General features: G+C 31.7%; 1 protein-coding gene across 7 annotated transcripts in view; it reads left to right on the top strand.

The window, feature by feature from the left end:
• The window catches only part of LOC115877651 (mushroom body large-type Kenyon cell-specific protein 1), a 117,156-nt gene extending 107,808 nt beyond the window's left edge, over window positions 1–9,348 (top strand). For all 7 annotated transcript variants that reach the window (XM_030893904.1, XM_030893901.1, XM_030893902.1 and 4 more), the window contains exons 11-12: window positions 563–833; window positions 8,803–9,348. In XM_030893904.1, the coding sequence (XP_030749764.1) occupies window positions 563–833; window positions 8,803–8,875 (344 nt within the window). In that variant the 3' untranslated portion in view covers window positions 8,876–9,348. The remainder of the gene's footprint in view (window positions 1–562; window positions 834–8,802) is intronic.
• The last annotated feature ends 4,037 nt before the right edge of the window (window positions 9,349–13,385 follow it).

Genomic DNA, 13,385 nt, shown 5'->3' with positions numbered 1-13,385 from the left:
TTCTAGATATATTTATTTTTATGATATAGTGTCATTAGATTTTTATTATTTGATAAAATCTAGCGGGCTGTGATATGTCTGACACACATTAGTTCAACTTTAACAACTAGTTATCACTTTGTGTCAGTTAAAACAAAAAAAATATCAGAAATTTGCCGAAAATGGAAATTTATCTTACATCAGAGAGAACTGATTCGATTCTATTGGTTCTTCTAGTTGGTGACTGCAGTGTGCATTCAACAATTAATAGAATGTCCAAATGCTCACATATTTATCTAGTCTCGACTTTTTTTATGTGGGTATGTTAAAGATGGTATTTACAAAACTCGACCAACTATTATAGTCAACAACATGAGAGAAATTATTGTGGCTGTTTTTCGAATTTAACACGAAAAGATATTTTGAACAGAGAGTGATTTTGTGCAGTGAACAGGAAAGGAAGCATTTTGAGCATTTGATTTCATCTAACTAATTTTTGTCACATAATTATACGTTTATGTATCTAGTTTTAATTCTGTAATAATTCTTTTAGAAACATTCATAACTTTCGATTTTCTTCCAGCCAACAACCAAGACGATAAACATCGATCGTCGCCACACCCAATAAACAAGAGCAACAACCATCATCACCAGCACCAACCGAACTCGGATGTGCACACCATCGAACTGTCGAACGATTCCAACGAGGACGCTACGACGGAACGGAAGCAGAGTCAGGAAGATGGCACTCCCGAAAGGAAGCATCCTCGTATCTATTTGAAACAAGAACTAGCCAAACCGGAAAATCTCAAGCCGGAAATGCTGGTGCGTTTTCGTGAAATCCTTCCCGAAAGGTAAACTGATTTTTCTACCAACTATCTTAGAAATATAGTTTGTTTAACGATGAACGATCGTTACGTCATATACAGGGTCCGGCAATAGTGCGTCGACCATCTGTAGCTCCTAGAATAAAAGAAACTTGGGAATTTTGTTTAAGTGCATTCCTAAAGTATGTACTGGGATGTATTTCAAGAAAATATTTTATCTTCTACAGGATGGCTCAAAAAAGTGTGAGTGGATCCGTTTAATATTTTTTAAATGGAACACCCTGTATATTATTGCATTTTTGGCTTCCTTTCAGATCACTTTACATAATCCTAAGATCTGAGTAAATATATTTCGATAGTTTCAGAGATATTAATAAATAAATAAAAAAAAATTCAGCCTTTCTAAAGAAATTATTAAAATACAAGAACTGTCCTGAAATAAAAACTATCTTCGGTATTTACCTTAGATGATCTGTACTTACTTTGCTATAAATATCGTAATCTTAAATCGTACAGGGTGTTCAGATTCTACGCCAAACTTTCTAAAATATAAAATATTTTTTCTTGATTTTTTAAATGGAACACCCTGGATATCATTTTTTATTAGATGGAAAATTAAAAATTAAAATTTTTGTATTTAGAGTATTTCAAAATTTTAACGGTTTCGCAGATACTCGCGGTATTATTTCATATGGCTCTTTCAACGGTAAAATACGAAAGAAAAATTAGTGTGGGTGGCTTTGATAAAAATTTACTGTGGAAAAAGCCATATGAAATATAAAACCGCTAATATCTACGAAACCGTTAAAAAAAATTTAAATACTCTAAATACAAAAATGTTCCTGTTTTAATTCTCCAATTAATAAAAAAAATAATATACCATTGTTCCATTTAAAAAAACGAAGAAAAATTATTTTATATTTTAGCAAGTTTGGCGTAGAATTTTGAACATCCTGTGTGATTTAAGATTATGATATTTATAGCAAAGTAAGGTCAGACCATCTAAAGTAAATACCTAATACAGTTTTGACTTTAGGACAGTTCTTGTATTTTTAATATTTTTTTTAAGAATGGCTGAAAAATGCATTTTTTTAATTTATTTATTAATATCTCTGAAACTATCGAAATATATTTACTCACATCTTAGGATTATGTAAAGTGATCTGAAAGTCAGCCAAAAATGCAATAATATACAGGGTGTTCCATTTAAAAAAGATTAATCCCATACACTCACACTTTTTTGAGCCACCCAGTAGAAGTTAAAATATTTTCCTGAAATACATCCTAGTACATACTTTAGGTTTGTACCTAAACAAAATTCCCAATTTTTTTATTCTATGACCTACAGATTCCCGAAGCACTGTTGCCGGTCCCTGTATAGTTCATATCAGGCAGCATTGCCAACTAAAAATAGGTAAAATTTCCTTTTAATCAAAATATTAATTAATTATGAACATTATAAATATATAAACAGTTATTATTTACATAAAAAACTCACCTTCTTAACAGCACTTAAGGGACATAAAGGGTCTACTACCGCTTTCCCTTTGAAAATATTCTAATAAAGTTGCGATGAGTTTTTTACGTCTATTAAGCTATCTTGTACCCGCTTCGCACTAAAAGAGGTTCTAAAAAGAACAATGTTCGACTGCAAGGTCTGCTAGCAAACATTTTTAAGCTTAAAGTATCACACACTATTTATTTAAACTAGTGATGGGAAAAACCGATTAATTTCAATAATCGAGTACTCGAGTTTCAAGCGATTGCAATAACCGAGTGATCGCTCGAGCGAAATATCACTCGTATTTAAAAGTACGGTTTTTTACCCGTCGCTTGTTGTAAGTACTCGTTAACGCCAAGCGCCAAGCAGTAAGTTGCATGCGCAGTGATGAATAGCAAGTAGCAAGCGGCGAGCGTTTCGCTTGATCGCTTGATTTAGTTTTTTTTCAAAGTATTGTCGATGTAGGTCGTAAAATGTTGTTCCTCAGATACGCAACGGATAAATATATATACGGCGTCGTATAAATTTGCTACCTGCAATGTATGTAGAAAGTTCGCTCGGCTTTTTATCGAGTTTGTCACATTAAAATCGGATTTCAATTTGTTTCATTCTAGGATCGCTTGCGTTCGTCGCTTGGTACTTGTCACTTGCATAGCTCGTTCATAATCGAGCGATGTCGGTTATTTCAATAATCGAGTATTCGTGCGAATTTTCGCTCGAGTTATCCCATCACTAATTTAAACCAAAAACTCGTAATACAAAACTAAAGTGTCAAAATTAATGACAATGTCAGGAAATAAATAAATAAATGTGGCCTAATCCCCAGCGGGAAATTTAAATTCCAGTTAGTCAGACCGGCGCCGTCCATGTTTGGCAACAATGAATTTACCAATCACGCCCCCGATTACGTAACTAAAAGTTAAATTGATATCAAATATATTATTGAACTCTCGCTTTCACTTGAAAATCAGATGAAAAAGATTGTTGACATCATTATGGCATTTCGTAAATAGATTGATTCCGATAATTATTATTTATAAATAATACCGTATGATCGAATAAAAACGGCGTCAGCGATGGCTATGAAATGAAAATCGCTGCCATTTTGTATGTAAAATTATATGGAAAATGGCATCGATCTTCATTTCATAGCCATCGCTGACGCCGTTTTTATTCGATCATATGATATTTTCAATGATTAAGTACCTACCTCAATAATTAATTGAGGGTGATCTTATTAGGAAAGATAAAACCTTACAGTTTTCACGAACATTAGCTACTTTTGGTAATGTCAATGAACTTGTTCGTTCAACCTTGTGGCAAGTGAAAAAATGCGTAAACATCTAAAAATAATAAGAAAAAACAGCAAATTGGTCGTCGAAGGAATGACGCTGCTAAAACTGTCATGGCCTCCTTAATTTCTATGACTTAGGGGCGATATACAGTCGTGATGGGCATTAATATTCTTTTTAGTAAGTCGAATCACACGATTCAACTTCTCATATCGAATCGACTCCTACGATTCGTTTATTTGAACGAACCACATGCACAATTTACGTTTCATAAAAATAAGAATCGTAACTGGTAACTCAAACCAAACCACTACCGGCGATAATTTTGTCGGATAATTACTTAAAGGGCCAGAAAAAGAAATATACGGTTCTTTCATTTGTTTTTCAACATTTTATGACACTGGCGTAATTGGATTGATTATTTTACCAATAATATTAAATTATCAATCCAATTCATAAATACATACTATTTATTAAAGACTTCTTAATACCAATTTAATATTTTTGGAGCCATATTTTAATTCCGATTTAATAATCATAATAAATAGTATATAATACCGCATGATCGCAAAAAAAACATTGGAGTTGCATAAAAACACGATTTCCTCTGTCTTTTAGTCCAACATTTAATGGTTTATAGTGTTAATACCGTATGATCGAGAAAAAACGGCGTCAAGTTGGCTGGGAAATGAAGATCGCTGTCATTTTATATGTAAATTTATATGGGAAATGTCATCGATCGTCATTTCCCAGCCAACTGGACGCCATTTTTTTTCGATCATACGGTATTATTTTAACAGAAATATTAACGTGAAAATTAAATACCTTACAGATACTCCCGTACTAAGCACAGTATAAATAAGTTTTTTTTCTTGTAAATAACTTTCTTATAGTTTGCATTTTATGCCCATGATATTTGTTAAGGGCTTTTGTTAAGTCTAAATATTGGTGCCTGACTCTATGCCTATATCTCCGCAGCGCCGCGCCGTAGAAACGAACGATAGCATTTTGATCCGATTCAATTCTCACGATTCCTTTTTACGGCTCATCGTTCAAATCTTATGGAGCTGGCCACGATTCAATTAATTGAACGAACCGTATTGCAAGCAATGAACCAATTCTCACAACTCTTTTTACGGCTCATTGTTCATATGTTATGGATCCGTGCTGGCCACGATTCAATTAATTGAACGAACCGTATTGCAAGCAATGAACCAATTCTCACGACTCTTTTTAACGGCTCATTGTTCATATGTTATGGATCCGTGCTGACTACGATTCAATTGAACGAACCGTATTCTAAGGCAGTGAATCGAATCTCACGATTCATTTTTAATACTCGTTCAAATGAACGAGTAGTTCAATCTTTGCGCACCTCGAATATACAGTGTCACAGATAAAGTCTACATCATATTGGATTTTTATTTATCTATTGATTTAGCTCAAATTTGACTTTGGCGTTAGTGTTTGCCTTAAAATAAATTAAAGGTGACATAATAGAATTTACGCTGTTATTATTGGGTATCTGTCAAATTTGACATTTAAAAGTATCAGTGGCTAAAAACGGTTTGTTGGCCGCATTTTGAACAAAACTATTTGAAAAAGAGAATTTTCAGCCATCTAGATAAAAAATAAAATTTCCTAATTTTTATCCAATAGCAGCCGATTCTCGTCACTTTAAAATAATTGATAATAGTTCGTTTGATAGTCAAATATTTATCTATTGGTCCTATATGTTCAATTAAAGTTATTGAATTGTTAATAGTTTTTAAAGGAAACTAAATTTAGTTGTAAAAATAAAAAGGTAATTGTAAAAAAAGTAAAGAGGCAACAAAGCAATGAGATTTTTGAATGTCCGGAGTGCGGTAGGCAGATAACATCACGTATCGGGCTTTTCAGTCACAGAAAAGCTCATGAAAGAAAACGCCTTGCGTGACCATCTTCTGATGCGTGTCAAATACTCGTCAGCGAGTAATGGCAGTATGTATGTATGTATGTCACCATTGTCATCCGTATATTTTTTTAGTGAAAATATACAATATTTGTAACTAATAACTGATAAATCTACATATAAAACTAGACTATTCTAATCAAATAAAAATATAGATTAAAAACAATATAGAGAAATTAGATTTTGAAATTTAATCCAGTGCAACAATTAGTATTATAAAAGAATTAGGAAAAAAATATACCGTTATAATATTCTACAACGTGTAATTAATTTAAGTTCAAATTAATAATTAGTAAAGTGGTCTGAAGTATTTTCACGTTACCTATAAAACTAGTCCCAGTCTGGATAAATTTCTTCGACCAATTTGAGGTTTTTTCTTATTATTTCTAGATGTTTACCCATTTTTTCACTTGCCACAAGGTTGAACGATCAGGTACGGTAGTTGCAGATATCTGTTCTGTGACTTGTGCGTTGAAGTTCTTCTCAATATCGTTGAACTGACCCACAATAGAATTTCCAAAAATACCAGCCCACACGTCCAATTTCTGAGGGTTTTGTGTGTGCACCGCGTGAAAAACCCTGGGGTTGTCCTCAGCCCAGTACCGACAGTTCTGCCGATTCTTACAGTGCCATACTCTATATAGAGCGTCGGCTACCTCTCGCATGTGCCGATTAACTGTTCAAAAAGAAAGTACATTCATCCGAAAAACACACATTAAATAGGAAATTATTATCATTCGCCACTCGTTCACTCATAGTTTCACTGCAATTTTGTGAAACTGCCAATCAACCAACGTCTTCGTTGAGTTCTTGTACCAACTGAATTTTGTACGTGTGGAACTTGTGCTTTTTTAATATCCTTTGGACACTTGTACGATTCACGCCGGTCTCATTAGCTAAGTTTCTTGTACTCAGCGTACTATCCATGGCAACTTGGCCCAATACCAATACCTCCGTAGCTTCATTTACTACAGGATTTTCCCTCTGCCTCTTTTTATTCAAAACGGAACCAGTTTCGCGAAATTTTGCTTCTAACTCGCGAACAATTTTGTCATAATGGTGTTGGTCAGGATGGCGTTCATTGAATATCTGCGCAACCCGATTGCCATATTCATTATTTTTAAAATAAAGTTCGATTATTTCTACTTTTTCTGCAAGTGAGTACACCATAATTGTTAAAAAGATTAACGATATTGAGAAGAACTTCAACGCATAAGTCACAGAACAGCTTTCTAGCAACTACTGCACTTGTTCGTTCAACCTTGGGGCAAGTGAAAAAATGCGTAAACATCTAGAAATAATAAGAAAAAACAGCAAATTGGGCGTCGAAGGAATTTATCTTTATCATTTACTCTGATAAAATGTTTAAATAAACTTTTCAAATTTCAGTCCTTCATATTTCCTCAATGACTCGACCGATTTTCAAAAACTAAGCCGAAAAGTATAGAGAATAGAAAGCCCTTTTCATTGCGGTACCACTTGACCCCCCCTTCCCATTTAAAAAAAAATGGGGGATGACACCCCTGCTTAGAGAGTTGAAGATTTTACACCAAACCAAACCAAACCAAATCATTTTTTGGGGCAAAAGATGTCCCCTCACAAACAAAATTGACGTGTATTTGAATTTTCTGAAAAAAAATTACCCTGGCAGTTATGCCTTGCGGAACGTTTTCGATGGGCCACCCTGTATAAACAAATACCATAAGTGTATTAATTACAATAAGTGTATAAATTTTCAGCCATCTAGATAAAAAATAAAATTTAGTAATTTATCCAATAGCAGCCGACACAGAAAAAATAATTGATAATAGTCCGTTTGATAGTAATATATTTATCTAGTGGTCATACTAAGGGCTGGCAAAGGTTAGTCTTGGGTCGAGATTTCCGTATGGAAGAAGAGTACAATGCGTTTATAATGTACTGAACAAAGAGAGAACACTAAACACGTTGCACCAAACCAAACCAAACGTATGAAATAATCGAGAAACTGTGCACATAGCTAAGAGACGTGGAAGGGGATATAGCAGATTTGTCGCAGTTGACCAGTCGACCCAATCAGTACCTCTTACCTCTGTCAGTACTTAAAGTTCTAGGGAAAGGTGTACATCATGCGTTCAGCTTCACGATTTAATTACGTCTCGTGATACTTTATTTGTTTATTTATTAACGAGTCGTTGTAATTTTTTCTATAGCTTCAAAAACTTTAAGCGCAAGCTAGAAACACTTGCATTTTTGGTAAAAATAAGTGGAATTGAGTTGGTTTTCGACAGTGGTCGGGCTATTAGAACTCTGAATTGAAAAATCGATATCTCGAAATCTATTAGAAATAATTGATTGTAGTTTTTTCAAAAACTTTCTTAATATTTCTGCTGTATTTTCTTCGTAGACAGTAAGTGAAAATCTTTATCAATAAAAAATACACGATTGCTGAAAATTTCTATGCTCTAAAAGTAAATGGATGGGTTGTTTACAATTTTTGAATGAAAAAAAAACAACCTTATTGAATTTTTCTTATGTAAACACATTGTAAAAGATTCTATCAAAATAAAAAAAAGTTTCAATATCTAAAGTGTTTCTTGAGTTATGGCGTGTTATGTGTTAAAAAGTTGAGTTTTTAAGTTATCGCGATTACTGACGTTTTCTGGTTATACACCTTAAAAATGACACCTTAAAGAGAAACATTTCTAATGATTTTATCTAGTTATCTTTTCGGAAAAAAGTCTTAAAAATAAGCGGTTTGCGATCGTGATTTTACTTTACTTGATAATAGGGAAAGGCGTACCGGCAACGCCGCAACAGCACTTCGTCGCATTTCTCTCACTCCGACTTAAGATCCCTATGTGATTTACTTCCACACATGTAAATACCGACCCAAGAGTAACAGTTGCCAGCACGGTATATGTTCAATTAAAGTTATTGAATTTGTTAATAGTTTTTAGAGGAAACTAAATTTAGTTGTAAAAATGAGAGAAAATGTGATGCAAAATATGAATAATTGATTTGCTTCCCTATAATAATTGAGTGACATTGAAGCCAAATTTCACCAATTTTCTTTCTTAAAACCTAACCAAGTCAATAAATAAAAAAGTTCCATATTATGATGCGGATTTTATCTTGCGACACGGTAGAATATGTTCACGCTACTGCAAAATTTTAGTCTAAAATTTTTAGTGTGAAAATTCAATCAAATTCAAATCTACAGTAGTTCCTGGCTTATTAAACTTTAAAATAAACATTCTCATTTTGTTATAGAAACGGTGGAGGATTGGCTACGGAGTGTACGGCGAGAAGCAGTGCCTCAGATAACGACGCACCACAAGACTGACATCTAGCTTTTCTAATGGAGAGAAATTTTTATTAAAAGAAATTTTTTAAACGTCGCTCGAAATTGCGGCTCCATCGCCAGCGAGGACGAGCGAAAGCCTGGTTGTAAGTTCAACATTAAAAATAACCTCGAAATGACGTGTTTGTTGATATTCATTGTTTCTTTTTCTTTACGTTCATTAATTCCATGTAGAATAGGTAGTCGAAGAGCATCAAAGCAGACTTTTATTATTATTAGGTGTTTCGACTATAAAAATTATATATACTCTTTAAATTCTATCATTGGCCGTAAACAATTTGACAGATAGTTTTTTTACAATTGACTGATTTAGAAGTTTATTAAAAAATTGTAAGGCACTGTAATATACGCATCTAACATGTTCGACAAGTTATGTTTTGAAAACAGTTTTTATAAATCTATACAAACCTATACATATACAGGGTGCTACAAATTCGAGGTACAAGCATTGGTATCTCGGAAACCGTAATAGATACGAAGATGGTTAAATTGGGGCAAAGTTGCACCTTGGGATGTTTACCAAGAGGCCATCAAAAAAGTTTTAAAAATTTCAAGGATTGCTGAGTTTTTTGGAAAAAACGGATTAATCGATTTTATTTTTTCCTGTCGTTACTTTTTAGAAAATCAAAAAACTAATTTAATATTCTCATAACCACTTTATTAGGGCTATCTGATAGTATTTTTAGATTTTCAAATTAGCTGATAATTTATGAGATACAGAGGCCAACTTATTTTTTTTTAAATACGGACCTGTATTTTTTATTTCAGGTTTTGAAAGAACTCGGTCTCCTGGGTACAATGGTATGTCACACTTTATACTTTTTTTTTTGTTTTGGGTGCCTTAACAACAACAAAACTATTTAATTATTATTTAAAATAATTTCAAGTCCGACCCCCGAGTTTTTTTTAATTATTTAATCTGATTATATTCATCACAACTATACTGATTAGCGCTAATTAACATTGAACAGGGAAAATTGAGTAAATTGAAAGATTCAAATAAATAATATCCAGATCAGCAGATTTAAAGATATTATTTTAACTTTTTTTTATTGTGAATTTGAAATCTTAATGTACGATCTTTGCATAATATTTGCAATCGTAGTTATTATGAGTAAATGAACTTCTGCAAACTAGTTTCTAATGCTCTACATAGTCTCTACATAATCTACATAGTAAATGTTCGAAAAGGTTACGACCCTCCCTATTGCACAAATTTATTTTTCATTCAATTTTATTTATAGCTCTTTGAACACATCTTCTTATACTTCCGAATGCATTTTGTACTCTTTATTGTAAAGGCTGAGATGTGTTGATTTCACTTTCACAAATGACGTCAAGTAATGCAACAGGTTCGGGAACATCGCTGGCCTTTATACTCCGTATAAAGAATACAAAAATAAATAATAGGTCCGTACCTAAAAAAAATTAAGTTGGCCTCTGTATCTCACAAATTATCAGCTAATTTGAAAATCGAAAATATTATCAGATAGCCCTAATAAATTGGCTATGAGAATGTGCAATTAGTTTTTTGATACTCTAAAAAGTAACGACAGGAAAAAATAAAATTGATTTTCAAAAAAATCCAGTTTTTCCAAAAAACTCAGCAATCCTTGAAATTTTTAAAACTTTTTTGATGGCAACTTGGTGAATAGCCCAAGGCGCAACTTTGCACCAAATTTAACCATGTTCGTATCTATTACGATTTCCGAGATACCAATGCTCGTACCGCGAATTTGTAGCACCCTGTATAAATATTCAAATTTTCTATAAGAATTACAAAAAATGTTAACTCTCTTCTTTTTTCTAACTAATTATTTTATCATTAAAGACAACAAATACATTTCAAAAAATGATTCTTAAATATAAAAATACATCGCTAAATTTTGAAAAAAAATCGTGTACACTGGTTTAGCTTTTTAATTAATACAAAATTATTTACATCACTTTTTGACACACTTGAACAATGTATAACTGCGCATATTACTTACTGCCTATGTTATTTTTGTAATGTTTATAACAAATCTGTTAAATTGCTTATGGGATAGTAAATATTTAATCGTTCAATGTATTTGGCATGTAAAAATCTATTATAATTAAATGTATTTTCTATGTGTCTTACGTGTCGCGTATACCTCAAAATGTATAAAAATTCACCTTTTCATGTTCGCATAATGTAAAACGTTCGGGCTGCTTTGATGACAAAAACAAGATGGTAAGAAAAATGCTGATATGTGTATATCGAACACCTTTTTGGGAACATTCCCACAATTGAATGAAAAATTATATCTATCTGTGATTTAATCAAAATTTTTGATGTATATTTTCTCTAAAAATATCTTAAATATTATTATATAAATTTAAAACAACTAGCAGTAGTTAATTGATATAAAAAAAAATATTTGAATTTATGTGCTGGAAAGCTGACAGTCTACACATCATTTTGGATTGCCTATCAGTTTTCCTAGTGATATATTTTTGTTTTGTTGATTATTTTGTTTATTTTTTTCATATAACAAAGAAGTGCAATTAGATGGTATATACATAATACATATATATTTACATCAATATTAATTAGTATATAAGATATATTAAAGTATATTATATATTTGAAAATGGAAGCTATTTTGTTCGAGAGATAAAAGATTGACTCCAGGTAGAGTTTAAAACAAAATAAAATGCTTTATATCCCCCCTTCAACAACCGTCAGCAAATTACAACCAACCATAAACCAAACCGATACCGACAGTTAAAATGGGATAGTCATTTTTAATTTTTCTAACATTTTTTTTAATTGAAATTTGATGGGTCTTCAAAACAATGTTTATTTCATTTCAAATTTGAATCCATAAGCGAATGCAACAAGTGAAATCGCTATAATTGTAGTGTAAGTTTTGCAGAAAACTGCTACATTTAATGGTCCTTCGAGTCGGACTAAAATTCTAGACAGTAAATACGACAACTCTTACAACACGTTAACGATAACGGATACTTAAATGCATAAAATATAATTTTACAGATTATTTTAACATCGCACTTATAAGTAATTTTTTGTGATATTTTTAAAAAGCCGCATTTTTTCTACACTAATTTTATATTCTCTTCCTTCTATTATAACCGATACATAATTCTGTAGATATTTTACCTTATAACTCTCTAATTTTTCTTTCCGACAAGTTGATACAACTTTTATATTACATACTACTATTCCTCGTTATAATCACATTATTCTTTTTTAATACTCAAAAAAAGGTAAACCAGAATATTTAAATTTTTGATTTTTAGTTGTTATGCTAGTTCAGATCATGTTGTTTTACTTTATTCATTTTATAGATAGTTTCATATCTATAATATTTCTATCTAAAAATATAATCAACAAAAATTAAAAAAAGATATGAAAATTTCATTTTTAAAATTTAGTAAAAATATTTAGAATCAAAATAAAATATGAATATTCAGGACTAAGTAAACTTTTCTATTTAATCATACATATATGTATACCGGGTGCGTCTCAAAAGTGGCTCAGCCCCTATAAGTCTTTTATTTTTTCAGATAAAAAAACGAGATTTGGTATATTAGTATATGACATAAATTAGAATTGTTTGACGCATTCATTTATTGTTTCTGGTCACTTCCTGTTTCACCGAAAATGACTACAACTTTTGATTTTTAAATGTCATCCTCGGTATTCTTTTACTTTATTCGATAGAAAATGACATTCTGAATAGAATGACATATCATATGTCAACTTTTGACATTCTCACTTAATAAAAAATTGTATTTTAAATTTCAATCTAGAGTGCCATGGCTGTGTTAAAAACACTAATTTTTAATCAAGGAGCCTTGGGAAAATAGATTCGATCGTCTAATGTTTATAGTGTCTTGTCCTAGCCAGTTATAACTCAATTTTTTCAAATGGAACGAGGGTGGCTCATTAGCATATTTGGAAAAAGCTCGTAAGCTTCGTAAATTTTTTTACGAATCGTTTGATATCACACACTTGGTATTTCATGTCAAATTTTCGTTACGAAATGAATAATTTCAAATAAATCATATGCGAAAATGTCAAAAGCTGACATATGATGTGTCATTCTATTCAGAGCGACATTTTCTATCGAATAAAGTAAAAAAATACCGGGGGTTCCATTTAAGAATCAAAATTTGTAGTCATTTCCGGTGATTTTAACCAAAAAAATAAAAAAGTTATAGGGGTGAGCCACTTTTGAGACGCACCCGGTATAATTAAATACTTTATTTTATTTTATTACTTTTTAAGCAGGACAACCTCTATCATAACAATAATAAATAATATGTAAGTAGATATAAAATAGGGTCAGCATTTTTTAATGCTTATACTGGTTCAAAAATCAAGCAAAATGTTATTATGACGATGTTAAATTTATGTTAAATTGGATTATATTAATTGGAACTTTTTAAAAAATATCAAAATAATATACCTAGGAAATATTTAGTTACTGTTAAATGATTTTTT

This window comes from Sitophilus oryzae, unplaced genomic scaffold, assembly GCF_002938485.1.
Source record: "Sitophilus oryzae breed Bouriz unplaced genomic scaffold, Soryzae_2.0 scaffold_1496_pilon_pilon, whole genome shotgun sequence".
In the NCBI taxonomy this organism is placed as follows: domain Eukaryota; kingdom Metazoa; phylum Arthropoda; class Insecta; order Coleoptera; family Curculionidae; genus Sitophilus; species Sitophilus oryzae.
This window is presented reverse-complemented; position numbering and strand designations above follow the sequence as displayed.